General features: G+C 31.5%; 3 protein-coding genes across 3 annotated transcripts; all 3 read right to left on the reverse strand.

Annotated features, from left to right (window-relative positions):
• Positions 1-5,065: 5,065 nt before the first annotated feature.
• Positions 5,066-6,799, reverse strand: LOC125193294 (gibberellin 2-beta-dioxygenase 6). The gene is made up of 3 exons (XM_048091066.1): positions 6,227-6,799; positions 5,539-5,860; positions 5,066-5,463 (listed from the first exon to the last, which is right to left on the reverse strand). Exons 1-3 carry the CDS (start codon positions 6,685-6,687, stop codon positions 5,233-5,235), a joined length of 1,014 nt encoding a protein of 337 aa, XP_047947023.1. The 5' UTR covers positions 6,688-6,799; the 3' UTR covers positions 5,066-5,232.
• Positions 6,800-12,362: 5,563 nt separating this feature from the next.
• Positions 12,363-14,123, reverse strand: LOC125197328. Its single transcript, XM_048096063.1, has 2 exons — positions 13,642-14,123; positions 12,363-13,090 (listed from the first exon to the last, which is right to left on the reverse strand). Exons 1-2 carry the CDS (start codon positions 14,071-14,073, stop codon positions 12,482-12,484), a joined length of 1,041 nt encoding a protein of 346 aa, XP_047952020.1. The 5' UTR covers positions 14,074-14,123; the 3' UTR covers positions 12,363-12,481.
• Positions 14,124-14,958: 835 nt separating this feature from the next.
• On the reverse strand, positions 14,959-19,738 carry LOC125192344 (afadin- and alpha-actinin-binding protein). The gene is made up of 15 exons (XM_048089887.1): positions 19,568-19,738; positions 19,410-19,444; positions 19,133-19,244; positions 18,895-18,992; positions 18,156-18,252; positions 17,978-18,067; positions 17,836-17,898; positions 17,670-17,744; positions 17,521-17,586; positions 17,363-17,440; positions 16,725-16,829; positions 16,432-16,629; positions 15,644-15,687; positions 15,426-15,500; positions 14,959-15,298 (listed from the first exon to the last, which is right to left on the reverse strand). Exons 1-14 carry the CDS (start codon positions 19,598-19,600, stop codon positions 15,455-15,457), a joined length of 1,140 nt encoding a protein of 379 aa, XP_047945844.1. The 5' UTR covers positions 19,601-19,738; the 3' UTR covers positions 14,959-15,298; positions 15,426-15,454.
• Between the last annotated feature and the right edge of the window lie 6,955 nt (positions 19,739-26,693).

Here is a 26,693-nt window from a genome sequence, read left to right on the forward strand (position 1 = left end):
GTTAAGAAAAGTGAGTGGAAAATAGTTAGTGAAATAAGGGTCTCACTTGAATATATTAGTTTTAAATGAAATGTGAGTGAAATAAGTTAGTGGAAGGTGAGACCCTATTACCATTAATAATGTGAACCCGGACTCCTGTTCACGGACAGAGGGAGTACTCTTTCTTCCCATAAAAAAAAAGGTCACATTTCCTTTTTCGTCCGCCCACAGAAATAATCCATATTCATTTACGGTAAACTTTTATCTTCTTCTCTTTTACTTTATCATTTATGGTTCCACCACACAATTTCAACTACTTTTCGTTCTTCTCTCTTACTTTACAAATTACACATTTAAACTCGTGTGAACCTTAAAGGGTCTATTTGTATGGGACGGATGGAGTATTTATTAACTAGGTAGAGAGAAGAAATAGTCGAAGAGATGTAGAGATAATAAAGTAAGAAATAAAAAATAGATTAAGAGAGCAAAGATAAAATAAGAGATGGAAAAGGTGTTGCTCTCGCTGAAAAAAGAAATCAATCACTTGTAATAGAACAATCTAAATTGAAAAATTGATCACAGTGTATGGAATAAAGGAAGCATAGCAGCGAGTTATTGCATGAAGAATGAAGATGACAAAGAGGACACCTCTCATTTGCACCAATCTGAATTTTTATGAAAAAATAATTTAAATCAAAAATATAAATTCAAAATTTTAAAATCGAAAAACTAAACTATAAAATCCAGTACAAACATAAAAAGAAACTAAAATTACATAAAAGTATCCCAAAAGCCAAGAAAATCAGAAAATTATAATCTCATTTTACTGATCAAATAATATAGGAATTGGCTAGGAAGGAGACATAACTTCGGCTACTGAGAAAAGAGTTGAATAATTCGAATTCATGAGACAAAGAAAATATAGAATTCTCCCTCAGTAGAGTTTCAAAAAGTAAGTGTGTAGAATTCTCCTATATTCATGCTAAAAAAAATAAAGGAAAGATTGCAAATTTATTGCTGTTTCTTCGGAACTTCTTTATACATTGTGCTTTTTAATTATTTTCTCTTCTTATTTCTTTTCTTTCCTTTACCTAAACCATATAGTACTCTTTCCGCGTCCTGGCTATAATAACATATTTTTCACTTGATATAGATTTATATTTAGATAAATTATAAAGGAAAATGTATCATCTTATTTGGGACTAAAATAGAAACGTATTATCTTAATTGAAACATAGGGATTATAAAAATGAGTATAGTACTATTTTGATAGAAACGTGTTATCTTAATTGAAACATAGGAATTATAAAAATGAGTATAGTACTATTTTGATCTTTGACATATGGCTGATTTATGATTTTGGTTCAGAATATTCACTTTTTAAAAAGTAAGTCCAAAAAAAGATGCAAGTGATATCATTTTTTATTTATTTTAAATTTATTTTTTTTAAAATAAATATTGTGGATCAAAATTATAAATCGGCCGTGTAAAGGACCAAAAGATGATTATACTCTATAAAAATTGTAGCCCCAATCGTTTCTATTTCTTTGTATGTTTACATATTGATAAAGATGATGCAAGGAAGAAGATTCAGTTGAAATTATGAGAAGAAAAGCAAGGATTGGTAGGCAATTCGGCGCCGCGCTGTTTCGATCTATTATTAATGTTTAATTAAACATTCTGCTTTAGAATAAAGTAAAATAAAATATGATACATCATTGACTGACTGAACTAATGATCTTATAATATTGCATTTCCTAAATACTCCATAGTCATGTCATGATATTGGATATTGGGCAACTGATGAAAAAACAAAACTATAGGACGTTGACGGCACAATTTTTATAAATTCGTGTACCACAAACTTTTATTTTTGTTGGATCCAAATTCATGCTAATGCAATAGATATATAAATCTCTTATCCAAAATCTGTTTGATTCGAATTAATAGTACTACTACTATCTAACAAAAAGTTATGATGACTAATATTGTCATAATTTGAAGCTCACCTTTTTGTCTCCGGTCAAACCTTGTTGAGTGAACCAAATGATTTCACACGTTGGTGCCTCAATAATCTCCACTTTTTAGCATGAAATTCATTAGTATATATGTATTTATCTACTCGGTAATGTACATAGAATTTTATAATGTACATATAATTTCAATCTTCTTAACTCAAACTTCAACTTTTGACAGTAAAATACCGAAACAATAAATTTACGGGGTGTTCGATAGTGTTCGGTTTGCAAGATTGTATCCGAGATTAAATTTGTAATGTGATTGGTTCATGGGATTCAATCTTATAACTCAATCTTAGATTAATAATCATGCGATAATTAGTCTTAGCTAACCTCTATAACTAAAATAATCTTACAATTCAATCCTAAATTATATTTTAATATTATTTTATCTTGGCAATCGAACACCACCTAAGTGTATACATGTATAGTAGAATATAAATTATTCGGAGTAGTTTTAATATAAAGAGTCAAAGAAAAGAAGAGGGAGAAGTCCTCCGTAGTTAAAGCAAGATGCATGTGGCTACTTTTGTATCCGTAGCTTTATTGTGAATTCTGCTAAATGGCAATCCATGCAACACCGCCATCGACATTTGTCACCAAAACAAATTAGCAGTAGTTGAGGAACCCCCTTATTTCACTCCCCCAACCGGTACCAACTCCATCACCCAAAATACTCCATCCGTCCCATATAATTTATCCTATTTTTTCATTTCAGTCTATCCCACATAGTTTGTTGTCCTATTTCACTTTTTATCATTTTTAGTAGTGGACCTCATATTTCACTAACTCATTTCTACTCACATTTTATTATAAAACTAATATATAAAAGTAGGACTCACATTCGACTAACTTTTTTAACTCACTTTTCTATTAAATTTCTTAAAATTCATGTCCGATCAAAGTGAAGCGAATTATCTGGAACAGACGGAGTATTAAACAAATGGAAATGATCATCAAGTGTTACATTTATTTATACATACTTAACTAGGAAATTGAGGATATCAAAATTCTTATATTAAAATAAAGTTTATACGGAAACAATTAGATAATAGGATGAACAATCGCCCGGATTGCGCGACGACAGATTTCTATGATTTATTTTAAGTAGTAAAGGTAAATTAGAGAATAAATTACAATTCTAAAAAAATCCCTTTAACTAAATTATTATATAACTTTCTCAATTTAAAATATTTTTTCACATACTGTATATTGAATTAAAACTAATTTTATGACGATTTTAACAAATTTTCAATTGCATACATTCAAATGAAAAAAAACGCACAAAGATGTAATTTGTAATTTGTAAATTTATGTTCTTCGTTGCATTAATTTGATGTCCTAAGTAAATGTACATAATGCCCTAAGTCTTATGCGTATAACGACAAAACAATTGTAGTGTATCAGTGTGTTTTTTAATTTGCAAGTAGTTTTATTTTATTGCACTATGTTGCACATAACATGTTATACTTTTATGAGTTTAATTTTTTTTTATCTTACATTCGCCAAAATGAAGAATATAAATAAAGAATAAGTAAATGATCAAGTAATTGAAAAGCCACTTGGGCTCTAAGAATGTGGGGCTCATAAATTAATATAATTATAGTTCAACTATATTGAATCTAATTTTAGACGATTTCCTTTCACAAATAAGTGTTTTGCAATTTTTTTAACAAAGGAATTGATAATACACAATCAGTGTTTTTCTTACAAGCAAGAATATCATTAGAAATAGGAAGAACATTAAATCTGTCCATGTCCGCCTTGAAAAACAAAAGTGCTCAAATCATAAACCAAGGTAGTAAATCCAAGTGCACTATTTGGTTTGGGCTAGATGAATTAAATTCTTGAACTTTTTATTATTACTAAATGGGTTGGGTATTAAACATGGGCTAACTTAGTTAGTTGAGCTATAATTATTTAATTCTTTGGGCTAGGATAAAATAATCGTTGGAGTTTGAATTAAAATAACTTTAGGGCTTGGTCCTCTTGAACAAATTAACTAAACGGACTAAGTTTAAAAGCCTTAATTAATTAATTGTTTGAGCTATTAATTATTTAATTAATTGGATTATTTCTTTTCAATTAGTTGAAGGCTTGAAAAGTTTGAATTAGCTAGCATACTTAATTAATTAGGTGTTAGGGTTCAGATAAACCAGCATCTTCATAACTAAATCATCAGACTTAATTGAATAATTACTCTTTCAATTACTTATAAATTTAATTATGCGATCAAGGGACGTGATCAATGGCTAACTAATTAGAAATCCAAAACTAAGATAAAATCTTATCCATTAGATTAAAAGATTTAATTAATGGTTGATATAATGCCAAGTGGATTATATTTTAAATTTAAATAATTATTAAATAAAATTAAAGGGTATTAATGTCAATTCTCTCTTATTAAAATTATCCCAAAACTTTAAATTTACAAAATTCTCTCGATTTAAATTATTTTTTCGCAAAAAATATATCAAACTAAAGGTAATTTTATAAAGATTCTAATGAGATCTCAATTGCATATGTTCCGACGATGTTCGGATAATGAAATTTGATATATTTTATTTCTGTTTTCGCATATGTTGATAAGCAGATTTCTACTCATACTCATTTTAAAATCTAAGGGTCTGGTCTAAATTTGGTCTTAGTTTTGAATTATGATTCTATAAGCAATATAAGAGGATCCATGCGATTAATATTTGTATTTAACTAAGTGATTAATCTTCGGATTAAATAAAGTGACATACAATTAAATCTCTTGATTAAATTGAAGTAAATCTCCATGTTTATTTAATAAAATTGTATTAAAAAAAATTAAGTAGATTGGAAATAGGATCTCCATCAAGTCAGTCCATAAATTTTGAAATCAGATATGTCCTACAATAATCAAAGGAAACTAGACACTTTCATGAAAATGAAGAAATTTAAATTGAGGCAAATCTCCACGTTTATTTAATCACTTTATCTTTTGATTATTTAATTCAAATTAATTACTTCGATCGGCACATACATGAGCAGAGGGTCCCTTTCGTCCCACTCGGTAAACTCGTTTTTGAAAACAGTGTGAATAGGAGTAAGAAAATGTATCCAATCTAATAATTACGAAGTAATTTTGTCAAGGAATGTGAGGATCTATTCTACTATGATGTGGGACACCTCAATATTAAGTTACGTGAGGAATCAAAACAAAGTTTAAAGTCAACATAAGGAGGCTTCCCCAATTGACCAATGGTGGTCAAACAGATTGTTCCTTCCTGAATCTAGGAAGCCCAATCTTGACACCATGGATCTTGAGGTCAAGTTCATTCCTAGCTTTGAAGTCTGCATAAGTGAAAGGCTTGTAGTTGGAGGTCTCTATCACTCCATCCTCAGCCGGGAACACGAAATACCCTATCGACACCCTCTCCTTCACCCTGTTCACCTTCACTCTGTGCCTCACGCTTACATATTTGTCATCACTCATCGCCTACAAGTTAGTAAACTCAGTCACAAAAAGAGTAAGACAAAAATATAAAATTGAAAGCCAATCTTAGAAAGACACCTGCATCATGTCCCCAAGATTGACAATGAGTGTGTCATGAATGGGGTCCACATCCAGCCACTGATTGTTCTTCCAAACTTGAAGCCCCCCCACTTGATCCTGGTGAATTATGGACAGCACAGAGCTGTCTGTGTGGTCAGGGATGCCCCATCTCCGGTCCGCAGCCGGGCATCGCATGTATCGATACACACGTATGATTCCGGTGGCCGGAGATAGGTACGACATTGATTTGGGTAGTGAGAAACCGAGGTCTTCAGCCATGGCGCTGAATATGGCCTTTGCCAGCCTTGTTTGATGCCTCCCATATTCCTCTAGTAAAAACCTGAATTCAGAACCATTTTGCCATTTCAGATTGTTCAGAATTTAAGGAACCATTTACTTTTTCGATATGCTATCACAAATTCACACAAATCAAGAAAATTTAAATTACTACTAATTGGTTGTTTGGATTCCAAATAGCTGCCTAACACATCAGCAAAATAATACTCCCTCTGTCCACGATTTAAAGAACCGTTTACTTTTTTGATATGCCATCGCGAATTCACACAATTCAACAAAATAACTACTACTACTAATTGGCCAATAATAAAACAGCACGTGGAGAGACGTGTGCCGTGGCTGCAGATGGACCAAAACATCAAATCGGAAAACAAGAAACCAATGACAAAAACAAAAAACACGTGCTAACCTGAAAGATTCAAGGAGTGGATCTTGGTAATGGGAATGAGAAATGTTGTTGAGTGAAACATTGAGGCCTTCGAGCCAGTTGTGGTAGTTGTCAGAAGGAGAGGCTTTGTGGTGAGCATTTGCAGACATGGTGAGAGCAGGATTGCCCCAGAAGTAGAGCATAGGAGTGGTGGGAATAATCCCCTCTTTGGATTCGAAGTCGCGCGAGAATAGCTCGTTGGCGTGATCGTGGAGCTGGCTCAGCAGCTCCGCGGGCACGCCGTGGTTGGTCAGCCTGAACATGCCCCACTCGCGGCACACCTCGCTCAGGTGTGCGCGGTCGAGGGCCTCGAAATCCATTAATGGAAGCCTCGCGGATTGAGGACTCGAATCCGAATCGAATTCGAGAGAGTTCTGCTCGACCGAGTGTAATTGGCCGTTGTGGTTTGGGCGGAAGAAGGGAGGGTAGGACGAGAAATTCATTTTTTTATAAGACTAGTTTATTTAGGTTTGCTTGTATATATTAGGAAATGGAAATGACAATATTGTAGTTACCGATATTTATAATGTTTATGCATTGGTGAGAGAGAAATTTGTGTTTTTTTTTCTGACTTTTGCTGGTGTTGTAAAGGTGCTATATAGCATCTCGTATCAACAAAATGGACATGGGAGATGTTTGCGCATAATGGAATAAGTATATCATATGTGTCATACATACAGAGTATCAAACTGAACAATATTATTAGTATTCTATAATTCTATTTATTGTTATTATTATATAGAACTCATCTTAGAACTAAAATGCAGATCTGATGCTTATATTTAGTCCATATGGTAATACCTTTATTATTTTGTCAAAACACAATTTAAATCGAGAAAGATACATATAAAATTAAAAATATTCAAAGATATTCATTTATATAACATAAAATTTATAACATTGTAACATTAAATTTATATTATTGCATCACTAAATATACATCACAAATTATTACTATAATTGGACTTATAAAAACTGACCAAATACTATTATCTGATATATTCATTGGTGAATTCTCGTTCTTATTTTATAAAAATATCTCATAATATTTGAAAATTTATTGACCATTAGATTACAAAATCTTATAATTAAATGTAATATTAATTATGCATTTTAATTTAATTTAATGTAATTTAATTTTAATCACTATCCTATCTATAAACATATATAGATATTTTCTGTCACTTCTCAATCCTCCAACTTCATCACAATAACTCTTGTTATGAGTTTGGACCCAAACTTATATTTAATTATATATTTATAATATGACAAATGTTTGATTATGTTGGATATTGATCTATGGTCTATGGACATACAGTACACCTACCCTAGTCAATAAATATGTACGAGACTTTTATGCGCATATTAATTAAGTACTCCTTACACAATCGATAAATACTATAGTTTTACCCTACTTATTGAAATTAACATTATTTAACAATATCAATAACTGAGTGCTTGTTAGGTTTCAGATATTTTATTTTTACCTATTGTGGAGGGAATTCAGAATTAGATTGATAATAATTGTTTTGTTATTTGTGGTTTTTCCGATTAAATGATTAATACCTACCTGCAAAAGTTTGGGTGACCATTGAAAGCTAGGCGTCAGCAAGATTGCATCCTATTATTTTTATTTATATGTTTATTTAATTTTAATTTTGCATTTTTACGTTTGTTAATATCAATGCAGCGTCAACAAAAATCTAATCAAAGCAATTTGGACTAGCAACCACTAAAGTTTATTTAAATAAGTAATAGTATTAGGAGTTTAAGTTATGCAATTTATTATATTCAATTATTGTTACTTCCTACATTTAATTAATATAATTTGTGAATTTTTAATTTATTATTTAGATTTTTTATAAAATTAGAGAATAATAAAAAAGTGATGAATGAAGAAATTAAGTTGCAGCCAAAATTGTATTTGTATGTTTACTTTATACATATTGTGGTGAAATGAAACTTAGCTTCAAAAATAGAGGTATAAATTAATTCAGTTAGTTTTCGGGGCATCATTGTGGATGTTGAAATTTGAAGATGCAAAAGGCCATCATAATCACTGTTTTGTTATATTCAGACAATAAATTGGAAGCTGCATAGTGTGATTGTGAGGGGTTTGGATTCAATTGGAGAATCAAATTACATAATGGTCCATTTTTTTAATATGCAGCAGGGGTCGTAGCCATACAAATAATCTGATCCTCACATTTTTAAATACTCCCAAAATCATATGCGCATCCCATGTCATGGGCGTATAGGCTTATAAAATAGGGGTATGGGTTGTGTTTCTAATTTCTTCATGAATTGGAAAAGTCACTTTTTTGTCTTCGTGTCATTTTTGGTGATTCTGAATTTCACAAGTGACTCCCATAAATAAATTATACTACTTACTATAAAAACAAATTTATAATTTTATAAAAAACAAAGAAGAAAAATACGGTCCTCTCTACACCAAGGGAATGAATATTAGTATGACAAAATAATGAGATAGTGGGGGTGCCTGCGTTTCATAATCTAACACTTAATATCCATACAACATTAAAATAAATGGACCTAAAAGCATTTACAATAAGGTGTCGATCAGCGCCTACTGCAAGAAGAGCGTCGATCTTGGGCGATCGGTGAACGACGCCCAAGCGGGTGCTGGCGAGTGCGATCAGATATCCGCGGGTATACGACAGCCCTAAATATTTGGTGTAATTGTAAGTCAGCTTTGACTAAACAAGCCCAAACATTAGTATTTGATTTGCTGAAATAAGTATTTATTAATAACTAATTTTATATTTATTTAATAATTAATTAATTTTCACATTTGACTTGATTCATAATTTATAATATATCAAAAAAGCACAAATTAAGATTCATCAAATTAAGTTATTTTAAGTTTGCTAATAATTGCGATAAATATAATTAATCTTATCTACTAGTACTAAACAATAAAGAAGTAAGAGAAAATTCAAAAGTACTAATTTAATCACAAAACCCATCTTTATCCGATTAACTGAACGCCATCTAAAATGAGATACTATAGGGTTCTTATTTCATCTAGAACTTAGATTTTTAAAACAAACAAAAAGTTAGTCTTTAGCAAAAAATCAACTCTGATCATAAATCAAGTGTTTGCAATTTGACTTAACTCGTATAAATTGCAGCCTCTAGACTCGAATAAGATTCAGAACAAATGATACACCTTTCAACTTGGGAAAAGTCAGAATCATAATATAGGTTCATTTAATCCAATCAACTATATTAGTTTGTGATACCAACTTACATTGCACTACTAAAAGAGGAGAAGCCGAGTCATTGTTCCAGTGCTTTAGAATATTTTATGATACTACTATAACGCATATAGCATCTTGTTTATGGTAAACGCAAAACATTTATTTATATATAGAATATATTGATTTGTAGAATAAGATTAATGTGGAGTCAAATTCTATATCACAATTAAGGTCAATTTTTGGTCTATAATTAGATTACACAATGGATGGTGAACATCTACGTTTGTCCGTATAATCATTGTACATAGCGCATTTGGGGATAAAATTGACCAACTCACAATTGTATTACATATATACATATGCAATTAAAAAACACATATTTTTTCGGCATTTTATACGCATTATATACATTGCATTTGGCCATATACCACGCAACATATTTTATTAAATCACAACTACTTGTAAATTCAAAAATACGAACAAACATGTTTAGCAGTAAATACTAGTATAATCTAGTGTTTGTCATGATAATAATGGAATACCCTTTTCGTGAAATAACCAATCTTTGAGCTATTTAAGAATCGAGGCGAGACATTCAATAGAAGTCGTTTGTTTTATCACGATTAATTTAAAGTGCAATCAAATAATGAATTCAAATAAAAGTTTGTAATGCCCGGTACTCACACGGGAAGTCCGATTATACAAATCTATCAAATTCTAATCTATTACAAGTTGGAAGAGAGAGACGTGCAAGTCTCGGACGACCCATTCAATGCCGTGCTTCCAATTAAGTAGGAACGATGCATCAACAAGAACCACCAATACTTGTTCAATGGATCTTTCCCTACATGAAGAAAAGAAATAGAATACACTTAGCATGTAATACATAATCTCAAATAGATCGGAAATATCTACCATATTTAACCCCACATCAAATCCGAATGCTTGATGAGGATTTACTTCATGTAAAATGTGGTGTGAGAAAAGGAGACATCCACAGTATTTTACCATGCTATTATTAGCCATAGGATCAACAAGTGAGATCAACAAAAGGAATAAATGAATGCAACATTTAACGAATTAAATCCGAGCCCAATCGCTTTTTACATAATTTGGGCTGCACTGAATAAATGGAGTGAGGCCCAAAATTCGAAATTTAGTTATTTATTTATTTGTGGGCTGAAGATGAATGATGGCCTTGGCCAGTTTCAAAAATGATTTCTTTTGGGAGAAAAAATGTTAATATTTAATTTTAGCCTGAGTTTGAATTTAGGTATAGTATTTTTTTTAATTTTTTTTTTATAATTTCTCCTAATTGTGTATTTAAGCTTAGAATAATTTAATTTAAGCTTTGAATTAATTTTTGTAATCTAACCTAAGCCAAATTAAACTTTGGGAATTTAAGATTAATAGGATAAACACATGGTTTTAGGTGCATCCTTAAATTACTCCATCTTATCGAAGCTAAGAATAGTTCGACTTTTCTTCACTTTTTGAAAATGGGAAAAATTCGAGAGGAGAATAACATCGAGAAGCAAGGAATATACCTAAAAACCTTGGAAAACGTACGAGGTGAATTTTTCTATCCTACATACTAATGGGATAAAAATGCAAAATATTTTTGAAGTGATTTTTTATGAAAAACAAAAGTTATGATCGCTGTTTATTTCTTTCTTTCAAGTGATGTTGTCTTGCCATAAATATTTTGTGTATAATGCCTATCTGTTTTGGCTAAGGCCCAGTGAGTTGTGAATCGAATTCAGATCCAAGTGAGAGTGGTGTCCCTACTCGGACTAGTATACACAGGAGACTTATGGCTAAATGGTGGGTCGGGTGACCGAGGAAGGTGACCACCTTCCCGGCACAGAAAAGTTAAGGTGACAGTGACAGAACACCATCTCTGCGGCACAAGATGATCAGATATTGCAAATTATAGAAAGAGATTAGAATACAGTGGAACAAAGGTTTACAATAGTAAGCTCGGGCCCTTTTCGAAAAATCCCAAGTGTTACTGTGATAATGGCTTGACAATATTTTGAATAATCCGTTAGATCATGCAATCCAATAGAACTAGTTTACCCTAAATTATTTACATAAGACTTGGTCTTATTTTAATCCATACCCTTGAGAATAGGAATTTATAATAATAAAAAAAATTGATCATGTATCATATCATAATTCCAATTATAAACACTCCTAATATATACTAATAACCAGAATCTACTTTTGAATAGTTTGCCCAAACTTGTGCGTTTCAGTTACATTTATAAGCTTTTTTAAAAATAAAAGGCAATTTTTTTTGCAGATCAATCCTGAATTGAACTCATCGACTTATAGGCTATAGCTAATATGAGTATTGAGTACTAATACCTAAACAAAAGTCAACTCTAGAAATACACCACGAATATAAAATATGAAACCTAATTATAGTTCAGATCCAAATTAATTGTTCTCAATAATGGTCACAGGCAACCTTAAGAGTATACAGCAAAATTGAAGATTATATTGGTCTGTTTGGATGTCAAAGAGAGGTCGATTTTGGATCAAATAACTCTATATAATTTAATGAATAAAGCTAGCACTCTCTCCATGTTTAAGAAATGTTAACTAGGAGTATTTGTCAGTAGCCCTGATTTTTTGGTTCAAAATTTGGAAGTCTAACTGAGAACATAAGAAACTGAGATTGAATAATAAATAGAGATTAGTATTAAATGTTACATACAAATAATAGGAATGGTTGCTGCATTTGCACTTGAGTTATAAATCCCACCATTTGTTGAAGGCTATCAAATTTCATTTTGATACACAAACACATATTGACAATTTTTTCAAACAAGTCGCACATAATATATTACACAATTAAAGAGTGAAAGAGAACATATTATGTTTGATAGGCATGTTAAAATAACACAAGATAATTAGAATAAGATGGACTTTACCAAACAGTTAAATAAGCTCACATAACTCATATATTTTGGTCATATATTTTGGTCGTATCTAAGCTACCAAACAAGCATTAAGACAGCAAGGAGTTCCACTTTCTCCTGGCAAAAACAAGCAACTCTCTTCGTTTCCAAGGCCCGAATCTCCCCACCAAATTCCTCCTAATCTTGGACACCCTCCAACCGCCGCTTCTCGACAGCGGCCCAACCGACGAAACTGACGAGGTTTTCCGAAGAGAAGAAGAAAAAGAGGAAGAAGAAGAAAGATCCTCACCAACACCCCATTTCTCATTATACCTAAAGCTGATCTCATGCTGCATTTTCAATGTTTCCGTCTTCCCACCGCGCCGCCTTATCCAGAACCAAGCCTTCTTCCAAGCCGAGCTCTTCGTCTTCATATCTCCGCCAGCTGGCACAGGCCGCGGCAGTGACAGGCTTTGTGCTGCTGGCGGAGGGCTGGGTGGCGGGATGAGCTCGTCCTCCCCCACCTCCTTGGGCGTGCCTGGATGCATCTCCCATCCGAACGGCACGCCCGCCGCCATATCCTCGCCGTGCAGCGGGCCGGAAAACTGCTCCGGTGCGGAAACTTGGGAGAGAATTCTGCTCATAAAAAAATCGCCTTCTTCCACGGCGAATGCATTCTTGTGTAGGTTGCAGTAGTATATTCTGGTGTTCCCTTCTTCCTATATATTATACTCATACCGATCATAAAATATGTAGATATAATAATAAGATGGCAATGCCTAATATCATGAAACTTTTCAAAAAATTGTTTTTTCTCATAAACTTCGAACTTGACATACAACCTCACGAACTTAAATAGTTATTGAATTTTTTTCGCTGACGACAAAATCCAACTACATTAAAATGAGATGGATAATCATATCCGGCTAGGGATTTTGTAATCGCACCACTATCATTTTTCAGTGGTAGCTATATCAGGCGTGATATAATAACAAATGAAATGTAGCTAGATTTTGACGCTGGTGAAAAAAATTCAACAATTATTTAAGTTCGTGAAATTATATGTCAAGTTCAAAGTTCATAGAAAAATAGATTTTAGAAAAGTTTCGTTATATTAGGAGCCAATATCCCTATAATAACTTGTCTTGATATAATCTATTAGTGTAACAAATGGATGTTAGGCCACCATGATAATTTAATTTTAATACCAAATTGGTTGTTAGAGCCAAGATATAACTCTTCTATCCTAATAAACGGAGTAATTAATTACCAGGATGGCTGGAAAGTTCCAAGGGCTGCAGCAGAAGGGAGAATCGACCATGGAAACATCAGAGGTTGAAGAGAACCTAGAGCTCTCTTGCTCTTTGTTTCTTATACCACGCACCTTCTTTATGATTCTTTTTTTCAGCCTCCAAATCATGGAGGTTTTCAGCCGCGGTGGCTCTGGCTCATCGAGATTGGGGAGAGGGAGGCCTAAGCACTGCATGAGTGGTGGGGGGCAAATTGGGGGAATAGCTTGCTCCTCTTGCTGTGGATTCTTTGCTGTTCCTGGCTGCATTTCCCATCGAAACGGAACGCCTTCGTTGGATCGATAAAACACACGTGAAGATTGCCCCACTGAAGACTCTCTAGCAAGAATTCTGCTGATGCAAATCCCATCACCCTCAAGCATAGAAACTGCCTCTCTACTCTGCAATGCCATTGTCAATTTCTTGTTTCTCTTTTGATATTTTTAAGGATGTATGGATTTGATGTAGATGGAAGAATGAGAATGGAATCAAAGGCACATGATTGTGACTGAGTAGGCTGATGATTAGCGTGTGATTGTTATTAAATTAGTTTGTTTTGAGTAATAGTATATTAATAGAGGTGATTCATACTTCTTTTTGACATAGCCAAGCAAAGCGCCCACCTCTGTTTTCAAGGTTACGTTAAGGTTTTTGGTCATACAGTTGTTGGTGTTATTCATGTGCACTTAAGGTACAACTAACTTCTCCTCGACTCAGAGCTACCATTTTCTTTTGATTTTCAAGCCCCACCACAACTCAACAATTAGGAATTGGGAAAAATATCAAAGTAGTATCATTATACCAACTATTTGCATCAAAACATCATACCAGCGTCACCAGAATGACTGAAAAATCCTCAGTCGATTATCCTATAGAGAGTCGGAAAGTACTATTATTTATTGTTCTATAGTATTTTACTTTCATATTTCATTTTTATATCATTATAATCACATTAAATTTAAAAAGTGGAAAAACGCTGAATCGAATCCAAAACAAGCAAGAAAAAGTAAAACAATCAGTTTTGAACCAAAATAAAAAGTCAGTAACCAACTAAAAAATATCCAATTTTATAGCCGGCATCACTAAAGTAAGCCTGTGATTATGCAATGAATTTATGCAACCATAAGCCTAAAAATATAATAGGCCATCCATGAGATAGTGATATACGGATTGACTTCTATGCATATACCACAAAATATTTATTTTATTAGTATGCATGTTTGCAAGATACGTCGATTGTTGGTCAACCACAAGTAGCACATGTAAAGATACACGTCAGACAAAAGTTTGAGAATAAATGAAGCAAAGGAACTGTCATTGTAACAAATACTTAAACATAACTCGAGTTAAACAAACGAGATGTTTCACCTGAACCTATTGTCTACTACATGTTAGGATAATTAAAGCACAGAGCTATTACAAATGTACACACTATCAGGCAATGAGCTATCCCTGTTTTTTCGTGAGAATTTGCAGTCTCCTGAACGCTACGAACAAATTATGAGAACACAACGATCAGTGTACGGCTTTTACACAATGCGCATTACACTTCATTAGTAGAATCTATAACTAGGAATATGTTATCAAACCAAGTGCCATGTAGAGCCTAGCAACAAGGATTTTTTCAGGTTACGGTCCCTACAAAACAAAGCGATTCTATAAGAACTCTGATAAGTAGAGATGTTTACTTCATAGGTGCAGTTGTCCTTCAAATATAAGGATGTCTAAATACTCAAATAGTCATATATGAGAACTTTGCAGTTACCGAAGCAAGCAAAAGAAGCATCGTAGTGATCACAACATTGACTCCCTCTCAGAATTTAGATGTCCACTTAGTCTCCTGCATAAGACATTAATCTTCTATTTAGATGATTCTCTAACTTTTCCCCTGGATTCCAAATAATAACACATCTTCACAGGTGTGTGTGTGTGTATCATGCATGAGGAAGGGTTAAGGAGGGGGAATGATCTGACGAAACGTACCTTGGCTTATTCGATCTAGGAATATGTTTAGACATTATAGATTCCTGCATTAGAGGACAATGAAACTTAGTATAGGTGTCAGATGCAAAACAAATTCCGAATGAAGAAACACAAGGGACAAAGTGGCGTGAGCAGAACAGTAATCAAAATGACAATCTGTATTTCACTGAATAGCATAATTCTATTTTGAACATTCTTAAATGAACTTTATTCAGAAGAAACTTTATCTAAAACCTCCCAGGAATACTTGCAGCCAACATATAGAGGTACATTCCAGATTTACCGCAGAAAAGTTCATGTCCTTGAGATGAGTTAAAATTCACCTTGCTGTCTTGTAAAATATTTGGTTAACACTAAATTTTCTTATTTTATCAGCATGTATCTAGACTCCAGTCCACTGTTAGTGTTCCTCACCTTGTGACAGGATTTTGGTTAACACCAAATTTTATGATTTTATCAGAATGTATCTAGACTCTAGTCCACTGTTAGTGTTCCTCGCCTAGTGACAGGATTTTTTTTCTTGCATATTTAGGAAAAGAATTTTAAGCTTAAATGTACATGTGATAACTCGAGAATAAGTTAGTAAATAAAATAATAATGCTTGTCCGTCGTCCGAAAGAAAATAAATCAACAAAGTAAGGGGCCTATACAGCAATAATGAATTTCAGAAGATAAATCACGCGTTCCCAACAAAACATATACGAGCACAAAATCATTTTTTTCCATCTGAACTAAAACTCCAAGGATGCAAATATTTCTAGCTAGGACTTTAAGAAACAGTATGATACCTGCTCTTGGATAATGCTTCTTGCCTCAACAAGCTGAGCTTCAAGCTCAAGCTCTCTCTCTGACACTTCAGAAGTGAATTCTGCACCCTTGTGTACATCTTGAAGTTGAACCATGCGCTCCTTTATTGAGCTCATTTTTGTTCGGAGACTTTCTTCAATTTGATCTCTGCCCATGTGAAGAGGCAGATCAAACATATCCTGTAAAGTAAAAATGGAACCTTATTCATGTAGATGGAAGTATAGCATAGTATTAATATCAGATTTTTTTATCTCTTTCCGGAATTCTGACATACCGTCCTCCCACCCAAAGGGGACTGTGACAGGTCAGCATCTGACCTAGTATTGACAGGAGAAGACTGCTTTCCATTTGGAGCATTCAAAAATTCACGCATATCAGCCTGGGTTCAGGAATGAGTTAGATACAATCTTCATTGCATTAAAAGACTCCTTCCAGTGTAAGTCGTCCAGTATATAAAAAATATACTTTGACAAAATTTCTTATAAATTATGGAGTATTACCATTCTTGTCTAATAATTTATAAATAAATTTTGGTACTCCTCCCAGATACTCAAACATGACAGGAGACAGGATGAGTATGAGGCAAGCCCATGATTTATAGTCACTTCAAGTGATCGTGCTTCATGCACACAATAGCACATAGTCTATAAGACCAATAATGACATATTAACACGTAGAGAAACAAAGGAGAGGATTCATGTATTCCAGCACCTACACTTTGCTTTCATTCAGTTAGCCCTAATTTGTCTAATTATTTCAATAAATTTTCATCTTCACTGAACAATAAACAATGGCTCAACCCTGTAATTTGATCCTTGGGAACAATATATGTCAATAAATAGAAATTAAGAAAAGCAACCGGTAACACAATACATTTCCAAATTCATCATCAGTCTAAACGATCAAAGCTACCTGCATTGAACGTAATAATGTTCTCAAATCTGCATTTTCTGCCATCAATTCTTGATTTTTTGCTTCGCAAGTTTCCACCTACAGGCAGGTGGCAGCAAGTAGCAACTATTAATGAAATGTGTGTCCCTCTAGTAACTAAATAAGCCAACATTACTCACAATCTTTTTGTAGAAATCAGTGTCTGCCTTCTTCCCAGTCCATGTCCCACGCTGCCTGCCTTCTTTCTGTAAATATAGCATACGTGCATGAGGAAACTAAAAGAATCATAGCAAACATAAGATAACTACTATACTAACAACATATTCACCTGTAGTAAATTCATAATTTCCATGCCTGATCTAGATTCTTTCTTTTTCTCCATTACTACTTGATTGAGGCGCTCCTGCAAGAAATGATATGTTGATTACCTATATGGTTGTCCTTAATATCTTTGTGTGATTTACACCACCTTCAAAGTACGTTTTTTGTCGTACCTGCAACTTTACATACTCTTTTTCTTTCTTCTTCATCTCATGAATCTGTTGAGTTCTCACTTGCTGACATCAAGTACCTAGTTATAATTTGTAATATGGCAATGAGTGCATTAGTACAACAAGAAGAAGGTTAAATGCAAACCTGGTTACCCAAAACCATCTTCTGAAATTCATCTCGCTCCTGCTGCAACTTATCGATCTGGGTTTTGAAAGCTGCTGTAGCTTTCGCTTCCTATTGGTTGAATTAGTTACAGAACCAGAGAAAGATATAAATTAAAAACAACTCACTTGATGATTCAAAATGATTAAACTGTACGCACCGTTCTCGTCATACTAGCTATCTCTCTATCTTTCGTAGATAATTGGGATTCCAGCCTCTCCACTTTAGCTTCCAATCTTGAAATATCTGATAAGAGCCTGTCAAACAGTAACATGCAAGTACTTTCTTAGCAAAATTATGATCAAGTTGCCATTAACTGAATTCATTATGCCCTTAGGCTACAACATAGTAAGTCACTCTAAATGCACAAAATATCGTTTCATGCTTCAGTTCTTCTTAAAATGTACCTGTCCACATCTGTGATCGACTTAAAATCACCAAAGTACTAACACATCATCTGGCTGTATAGAACATTGAATTACTTTCCTAAACCACTATAAATTGAAACATAAAAACCTAGTAGATCACTGCATAAGTTCCTTGTCATCATTACAACTCCATAGATCAGAATGTTTGTATTATACATGATTGGAAACAGAAACATATGTGCTGAGTGCGGGAAAAGGATCCAACAGGAGGGCAATTGCCTCACTATGCTCAAAGTGCAAGAAATGAAAAACAAAAGTCTTTCCTCAATCTTCTACTTCAAATTTCTTTTTTTTTTCTTTTTTGGTTTGTTTGGACAAATTTACAAGCTAAACCTAGTGACTAAACCAGCTCAAAATTCCGCTAAAGCAAATCATGAACTAACCTTATCCACATATTAACTAGGAGTAGTAAGTATATTCAAAATATATGCAACAATCTACAATAATACAGTACGTGATAAAAAAGAATACCGTTGCCTCTGCTCATTGGCAGACTCCCGAAACTCAACATCACGCTGTCTCTGCTGCAACAAAGCATGTATGCAATTGCAAGTTCTCGACACCGAGACCTATTTCAAAAAAGTTCAATCCACATTAAACACATAGCAAAACATTTGTTGTAACCCTCACTCATGCCTCCCCCTTTTCTACAACAAGTAGTACAAATTAAAGCTCCACAAAACCCTTGAAATCGCAAACAGCAACTTACGGGGTCATTAGAAAAGAGATCGAGTGAAGCAGGGAAGCCAAAGGTGACTAAGGTATTGTTCAAATACTTGGCACAGTGCTCCAAGTTGTTGAGATCCGCAAACGCATACTCACTGACCAAACAATGATTCTAAATTAGCGAGTAAAAAATTGGGGAAAACCTAGAATTTCTTTTATTTTTATTTTTGCACATTCTTTCCCTGTTTTCCATCGTCACACTGTCCAACAAAACATAAAATGAAAAAAAAAAAATACATTCTAACGAGTTTTCAACTTACCTCATACTTAAAGTAGCTGGATTAATCGATGATCTCTGCAGAAGAACAAGCAACAAACACAAAACACGGATTTATACGAGTTAGAAGGAAAATGCAGTAGCTGAATTGGTTCCTAAACTATACATAAAGAGAGAGAGATAGAGAGAGGGAGAATCTACTCTGAGATCGGAGCTCGTATCAGTCGGAGGCATTTCCAGAGTGAGGAGTGCAGATCTGGGAAAATGGTGTTGAAAATTTGAAATTGAAATTCAGGATAAATGAAAAAGGGTTGAATCGATTGGTGTATAGGCGAGGTAAAAATGCCTTTTTCAGTTTTTTGGTTTGTTTTAAACTTTAAAGTGAAGGACTACACATATATTATTTGGATAAAATTGGATTTAATATTCCCAACGTGAATTTTATAATACTCCAATTTCTTAAAGCAGGCGAATTCAAATTTTCCAGTGCATGGGTCCAACAATATGGCCCAAACTGAACATTACAAAACGTATCACATAGAATTATGGGCCTCATTGTTTACAGAACTTGGGCCTCGACTTTCCTAGCTGGGCTGACTTCAAACTTTTTTTCTATGGGATGAATAACAATAGCGATTGATTATAATAAAAATAAGCATGAATATTTGGTTGGGTAAGGATTTTAACCGTGAAACTAATGTGCCCATATTATAAGTAATTTAGTTGGATTTTCAAAATCAAAAAGTTCATCGGAACTAAAAAGCAAATAGTTCATATTTTTTGGTACGGTGAGAGTAAAATATCAAGTAACTCAAGAATTTCCTCGATTCCTTAATTCAAGAATTTCAAGAATATAAAGTAATTCAAGAATTTCCTCAATTCACTAGCATAATCAAAAGAATTTTTGGAGGGAGTGTATGATTGCAACTAGTGAGAAATAGTACTATACATTGTCGGGAATAGAGAGAGATAGAACATTAAGGAATAAGGACCCAGGTTGTGGGTGGATGCTGAATCACTCAATGAATGTTTGCTTGATTTTCACTTAAAAGTTTGAGCAACTTTTAATTGAAAGCATACAAAATTGTACAAATCCTTGTGTTCATGATATGGGAGGCCACTGTTTTTGGAGTCTTGTCTTCTTTTTTTTTCATACTAAGCTATTGGACCTACTCATCTTCTATGTCCATTGAATAATAGTGATGCATAACCACACACACCGTGTTTTTACATAGTGAAGGGAATAAGGTAAGTTGAAATGAGGCCAACACACAAATTCGAAACGCTATTTTGTTTTGTTGCAAGATTTCGGCATTTGCTTTGCTTTGTTGTTTCTTATCTTATCAAAGAAATAATTATTCGTCCCATCGACACTCAAAGAGACACACAACCATTATTCTTCTCATTTCGTGAGTATTGATCATATATAAACGCAGTGGTATATAATCTGCAAATACATACATTAAGTGTATTATGTTTCTCAAGTTTTTGCTCTTTTTAAAAAAACAATGTGGTGTCATAAAACCATCGACAATGGTGTCCTGAAAATCAACCCCGTGAATCTACGCAATGTACACGAGTGTGTGATTTGATTACCAACCACACGGTCCGTGCGATTGGTCTTAGCTTCAGAGATGACAATTCCCGCACTGTCTATGTGGTTAATTTGCCTCTTTAACGCACAGTCTGTGTTGCATGTTGTGGATGGGACGAGATTTTATGTAGTGTTTTTTTATGAGTTTATGAGGAGAGAGTAAAGTAAAAGAGATGAAAAAATAGAAATGGTGTTGTTTTGTTTTAGAAATTTATTTTGTAGAAATAGAAATGGAATTGGCACGATATTTTATTAGTGTAGTTTTTGTGAGTTAATGAAGAGATAGTAAAGTAAGACATGAAAAAGTAGAATTAGAATTATTTCCATTTTAGGAAACATTTCATTTATAACGAGACGGTCTAAAAAGTAAAATATTTAATTTCTAATGACACATTAGTATCCTCATTCTGTAAATCTAGAATTATACAGACACACCCACACTATATATATTATGTGTGTATGGTCAATCCTCTTGGTCGAGCGTGTTCCAACATTATCCTCAAGTGTACCATGTATGAGGTATCACTAGTTTGCTTTCATTAAAATTTGCATTAAGCTTTTAGGATAGAACTAAGATTCCAAATTAAAGTACCACCTTAAAGGCGAATCAGTCTTTAGTGCTCTCTCCACTACAATACTTACTATCTTTAATTTTATCTTTTGAAATTATTATCTTAGATCAAAGAAATATTTAAAATCTCGTTGTTTTAAGTACTATATATATTAGTTAACCATTAAAGAATGTTATTGGACAATATATCCAGTACTAGAATATTGAAGAGGCAATAGATATACAACAATGTACCACATGGTAATCTGATTCTGATTCAAGAATTTATTCTCAATTATATAATCACAGGTAAATCCAATATACAATATCTAAGACATGTAACAGTATCACTCTTGAGCAACAAGTCTCAACTGTTTTTAATTAGATAATGAATTGATGTAAATTAATTTTATAATGATAGTGCTCATAATTATTATGGTGATGGACGATATGGAAAGCTGCTAGGGAAAGTGAGAGCAGCCAAAACCATGATTATTGTGGTAACCCACTTAATTATAATTTGTTTGTGCAACTAAAGATGATCATAGTGGAGAACCCATCCAAATGAGTGTTTTAAGTAGGATTGCATGATTAATTATATTATCCATCTGAAAAACCATTCATATATAGTTGGATTTATGATTTAATTTGTTTTTACTTTACTTATGGGAATAAATTGTCAATCTTATATTGGTTAAATTTTCTTATTCGGAGTCCACCTAACCAACTGACCCCACATTTAAATTGGTTTTCAAAGACTATTACTCCATTTAATTTCTACTTTTAGTGTCTATAAATTTATAATAATAACTTATTAAAGAATATTCCAGAACTTATAAGTACCCCATTATGGATAATTTGTAGAGAATGACATATTTATGTTTTTCAATAAGAACGTAGTGTGAAGCGCTCATAAGGGATCTATCATATGGAGTAGTAATCAATGTGATTAAGGTTAATTTAATGGTCACATCAGCTTTAATTAAATCAATCCATTAAGTGGGATTCGGTTTTGGATTTATGTGTAAATTCTCCTATGGTACGCTCTGTTTTTCTTTAATAGTAAAATAGACCAATGTCAAATTAGGTGCTTACAATCAATTAATTAGATATACTCATATAGTGGTGGGGTTCCTAATATGTTTAAACAATTTCAAGTTGTGCCAAAGCTGGCCGTATCGTTTGGGAAAGGAATCGTCCTTAGCGTGTACGTCGGAGCAATAGTGGTGGGCGCCACCGCACTGCGGCGAGTATCAAAGATGCTCATATTAGACGTACATAGATTTTCATATAGATTTTCATATAGCAGTCGGTTCTTTAAATAAGATAAAACTGACGTACTATTATTGCTAACTCATAACTTAATTGCTAACTATAATTAAATAATAGTAATTAGATATTCAAATTAAGGGTTTAGATCATTAATCCCTAAATGTTAATACGATCAACGAAAAACGTCAATAAGGCCATAGGATTAATTTCAAAAAATATCAATAGGAGTATTAATGTCAATTAACTACATGTTTAGTTATATCTAACTTTTAAAAGAAATCCCAAACATTTAAATTTATATAACATATATCAAATTAAAGATAATTTCATAAGGATTCTAACGATATCATACATGCATATGTTCCAATGTCAAAATTTGAAAAAATTTTCATAAATTTTTAATTTTTTCGTATGTCAACATACTATATAAAATATTTCAATATAATGCATGTAGAATGTCAATATAAGCAATGAGTTAACATTCTTAAAGCATTATGTTGACATTCTCAAAGTATTGAGTTGATATTTTCAGAACTTCATCCAAAACCCTAATTTTGAGATTTTTTTTTATCTTTTTCGACTTAATTAATTAAAACGAAAATTACACGTGGCAAATTGTAGACCACACGTTTTCTAAAATTCTATAGCCTTAAATTAATTGTAGTTAGCAATTAAATAATGAGTTAACAATTGATCACTTTCCGACATACTACACTATATGATAAACTAGTAATTAAAATTTATGTAATATAATTAATCATAAAATACAATCTAATTTTGTCATTACGAATGTACACACAACTTACATTGTAACAACCAAGCTTTTAAAAAAATTGTAGGCGTAGTGATACAGTAGTTTTTACATGACAATGCAATGTTTAATAGGATGACATAAATTTTAATAATCCATTAAGGAAAATGTTTTAGAGACATAATGTCTCCAAGCCATAATGCAATATTAAGGCTAAAATAGTTATTTTAGATTGTTTTAGATTTTTATTTAAATTCATGTTATATTTATTTACTTTTCTACCCTTTATATTAAAGTATTAACTAAATATACTTATTAAGGACATTGACACTAATTATGCGATTTCAATTTTATTAGCATGCAATCCTCATATTTATGATGGCAGTTTTTTTATATCTTATTGCATTTATTTAAGGACACATATTTAAAATAATAAAATATTATATTTCATTGAATCTATATATTTAGTGTACATTTATTTACCTATGAAATAATAATACTATATTTTATTAGAAAATGAACCATATAACAGATTTCTTATCAAATAAATTTTTACAAATTTTAATTTAAATAATTTAATAAAATAATTAGCTCTACAAAGTATTAAAATTTGTTATCTTATTTTATAAATAGTAAAGAATTAGATTTACTATGGCCAAAAATAATTATTTTATAATTAAACTGTAATTTTTAATATTGAAAAATTTAATTTTATAACCTTTTTATTTAGAAGATTCTTTATAAGGAGTATTAAAGCTTTTAGCTCAATTCACGATAACATGGCATGCATTAAAATTTGATATATAATGTATTAATACTAATTGAGTTTAATATTTTGATTTTAAAAAAAATTAGTAATATTAATATTAATTTTTTATTTTCTTTATATTCTTAAAATTTGGAACATTAAATTCGAGTCTTAATCAAAAAATGTTTACACGTTCTGAACTCATCTCTTTAATATGTTAAAGACATGTGAATTATATTTTCTGTTTTTCTTAATAAAACATTAGAGTTCTTAAATCAATTCACTACTATATATGTTAATACTAATTGGGTATACTATTTTGAATTGTACCGTTTCAATAAAAATAACACATACTTAATAAAAAAAATCACATATTCTTAATTCATCTATTTAATATTCTAAAAATATAGAGTTAATGTTTTCTCTTTTTCTTTATAAATTATTAGAGTTATAAGATCATTTACTATATTATGCAATAAATTAAAATTTGATACATAGTATATAATAATCATACTAATTGAGTTTTTGGATATGATTTTAATTCTTTACGTTCAAAATTTAATTTATTTGATTCTTAATATTTAGAATGCTATAATCGAACATCTATAAGAAAATAATCACATGTTCTTAACTCATATATTTACTATTTGAGTTATATTCTCTTTTTTCTAGTATAAAATATTATAAATCTTCGCTCGGTTCACTATATCATGCAAACAACTAAATTTTGATATATATGATAGTACTAATATTAGTTGAGTTAACGGTTTTGATTTAAAAATTTTCATAATTTTAATTTTAATTCTTGTGCATTCCAAACTTTTAATTACTTTAAATTATTAATTTTTTACCTAAATTCCACAACTAAATCAATCAATCACTTATTTTTAAATTTTTTAAAACGTGTGATTGTTTATATTCTTAAATTTTAACATCAATTAGTAGTTGATACACTAAAATGAATTAAAACTTGAATAGAAGTCTCATCAATTATTTTTATTTTAAACAATTCCTAAAATTATGGAATCTAATCTTCTTCTTTATTTTGGAAAACAATAGTAACATATATCTTGATATATACATGTAGCTATTTATACAACTTAAAAATTTAATACTAGCTTTTAAATGATAACACTAAGAAATTTGAATGCAAATTTATTATTTCGTTGAATGATAATACAAGGAAATTGAGTGCAAATACATGTAGTTATTTCCATAACTTATAGTTTAAATGATTATTTACGACTAATAAAATAATTTGATTTGAATGACTATTTTTTATTGAATGATAACACTAAATATATATAATCATTTATATAACATAAAATTTAAATATTACTATTTAATATCATTTTAATTTATTTAATATTAGACATCAAGTATTTTTTATAACTTACAAATTTTATAATTATTTGATAATAAAATAATCAGATGACAATGACTATTATAATTATAATTTACTTTCTATTTTTATAAATTAAATTTAGTTGTTTAGAATTTTAAGAATTATTTAATAATAAAATAATTATATATAAATACTCATCAAGTAGCGAAAATAGTTGAGAATTGGTTAAAATTTTGACTAAAAAATGTGAATCTTAATTAATAGTACTTACCATGTAATTAGTTATAGATAGTTAATTTGATTAGCTTTCCTTTCTTAATAAATAGTAGTTATTTTCCTTTTATCTAAAATAAGGGTATATTAGTACATATTTAAATAAGATTATGGAAAAGTGACATAAGGGTATTATGGCTTAGAGACATTATGTCTCTAAATCACTACCTCCGCGTAAAACGTTGGGTTTTAGATAGACACGTATCTGCGTTTGTTACTAATAAAGTTCGTCCAACATTTTCTAATACTTTCTTTCCTTTTACTATATTTAAATTCTGTATAAGTATAATTGTGCAAAAGCTCTAACAGTAATCTAAATTATTTAAAAATATAAGTACTTTTGAATAAAATTTACAGAACATAGACATTAGTACTATTTTCTTTGTGTATACTCAAGCATATAATTTGTACCAAAGCCAGCACCCACTATGAAACTTTTCATTCAACCGTCTTCTAATTTATACCTAGCTATTTAAATTATGAAGTTTTGGTTAAATCTTAATTAATTTTGTAATTGTTGAAATTGAAATATTAAATCACGAAAATTTAATTTTTCTAAATTCTCATTCAGGCATTAAATGACGTTTTCATGGTGTTTAAAACAACATGTTTCAAATATTAAAGATCATGAAATATACCAGAATACTGTATAACTTAAATAACTATTAATTTTTTTTGTTATGATAAATTCTTAAATATGTAAAATTTATTGAGATTACTATATGCGCTTAAGGTTATTGCAAGAAATTGGTATCCACTAAGACGATACATTAGAACAGAAACATAATTATAAA

This window comes from Salvia hispanica, chromosome 6 (genome assembly GCF_023119035.1).
Source record: "Salvia hispanica cultivar TCC Black 2014 chromosome 6, UniMelb_Shisp_WGS_1.0, whole genome shotgun sequence".
In the NCBI taxonomy this organism is placed as follows: domain Eukaryota; kingdom Viridiplantae; phylum Streptophyta; class Magnoliopsida; order Lamiales; family Lamiaceae; genus Salvia; species Salvia hispanica.

Bases quoted from the DNA above. Each gene is read 5' to 3' on its own strand.
- LOC125197328 (XM_048096063.1), bottom strand. From the start codon at position 14,073: ATGGCATTGCAGAGTAGAGAGGCAGTTTCTATGCTTGAGGGTGATGGG. The intron at 13,091-13,641 runs GTAATTAATTAC...TATAATATATAG, and splicing joins GGAACTTTCCAGCCATCCTG to GAAGAAGGGAACACCAGAAT.
- LOC125193294 (XM_048091066.1), bottom strand. From the start codon at position 6,687: ATGAATTTCTCGTCCTACCCTCCCTTCTTCCGCCCAAACCACAACGGC. The intron at 5,861-6,226 runs GTTAGCACGTGT...TTCTGAATTCAG, and splicing joins CCACTCCTTGAATCTTTCAG to GTTTTTACTAGAGGAATATG. The intron at 5,464-5,538 runs GTGTCTTTCTAA...ACTAACTTGTAG, and splicing joins ATCTTGGGGACATGATGCAG to GCGATGAGTGATGACAAATA.
- LOC125192344 (XM_048089887.1), bottom strand. From the start codon at position 19,600: ATGCCTCCGACTGATACGAGCTCCGATCTCAGA. The intron at 19,245-19,409 runs GTAAGTTGAAAA...TTGTTTGGTCAG, and splicing joins CCAGCTACTTTAAGTATGAG to TGAGTATGCGTTTGCGGATC. The intron at 18,253-18,894 runs GTATTCTTTTTT...ACTGTTTGACAG, and splicing joins GCCAATGAGCAGAGGCAACG to GCTCTTATCAGATATTTCAA.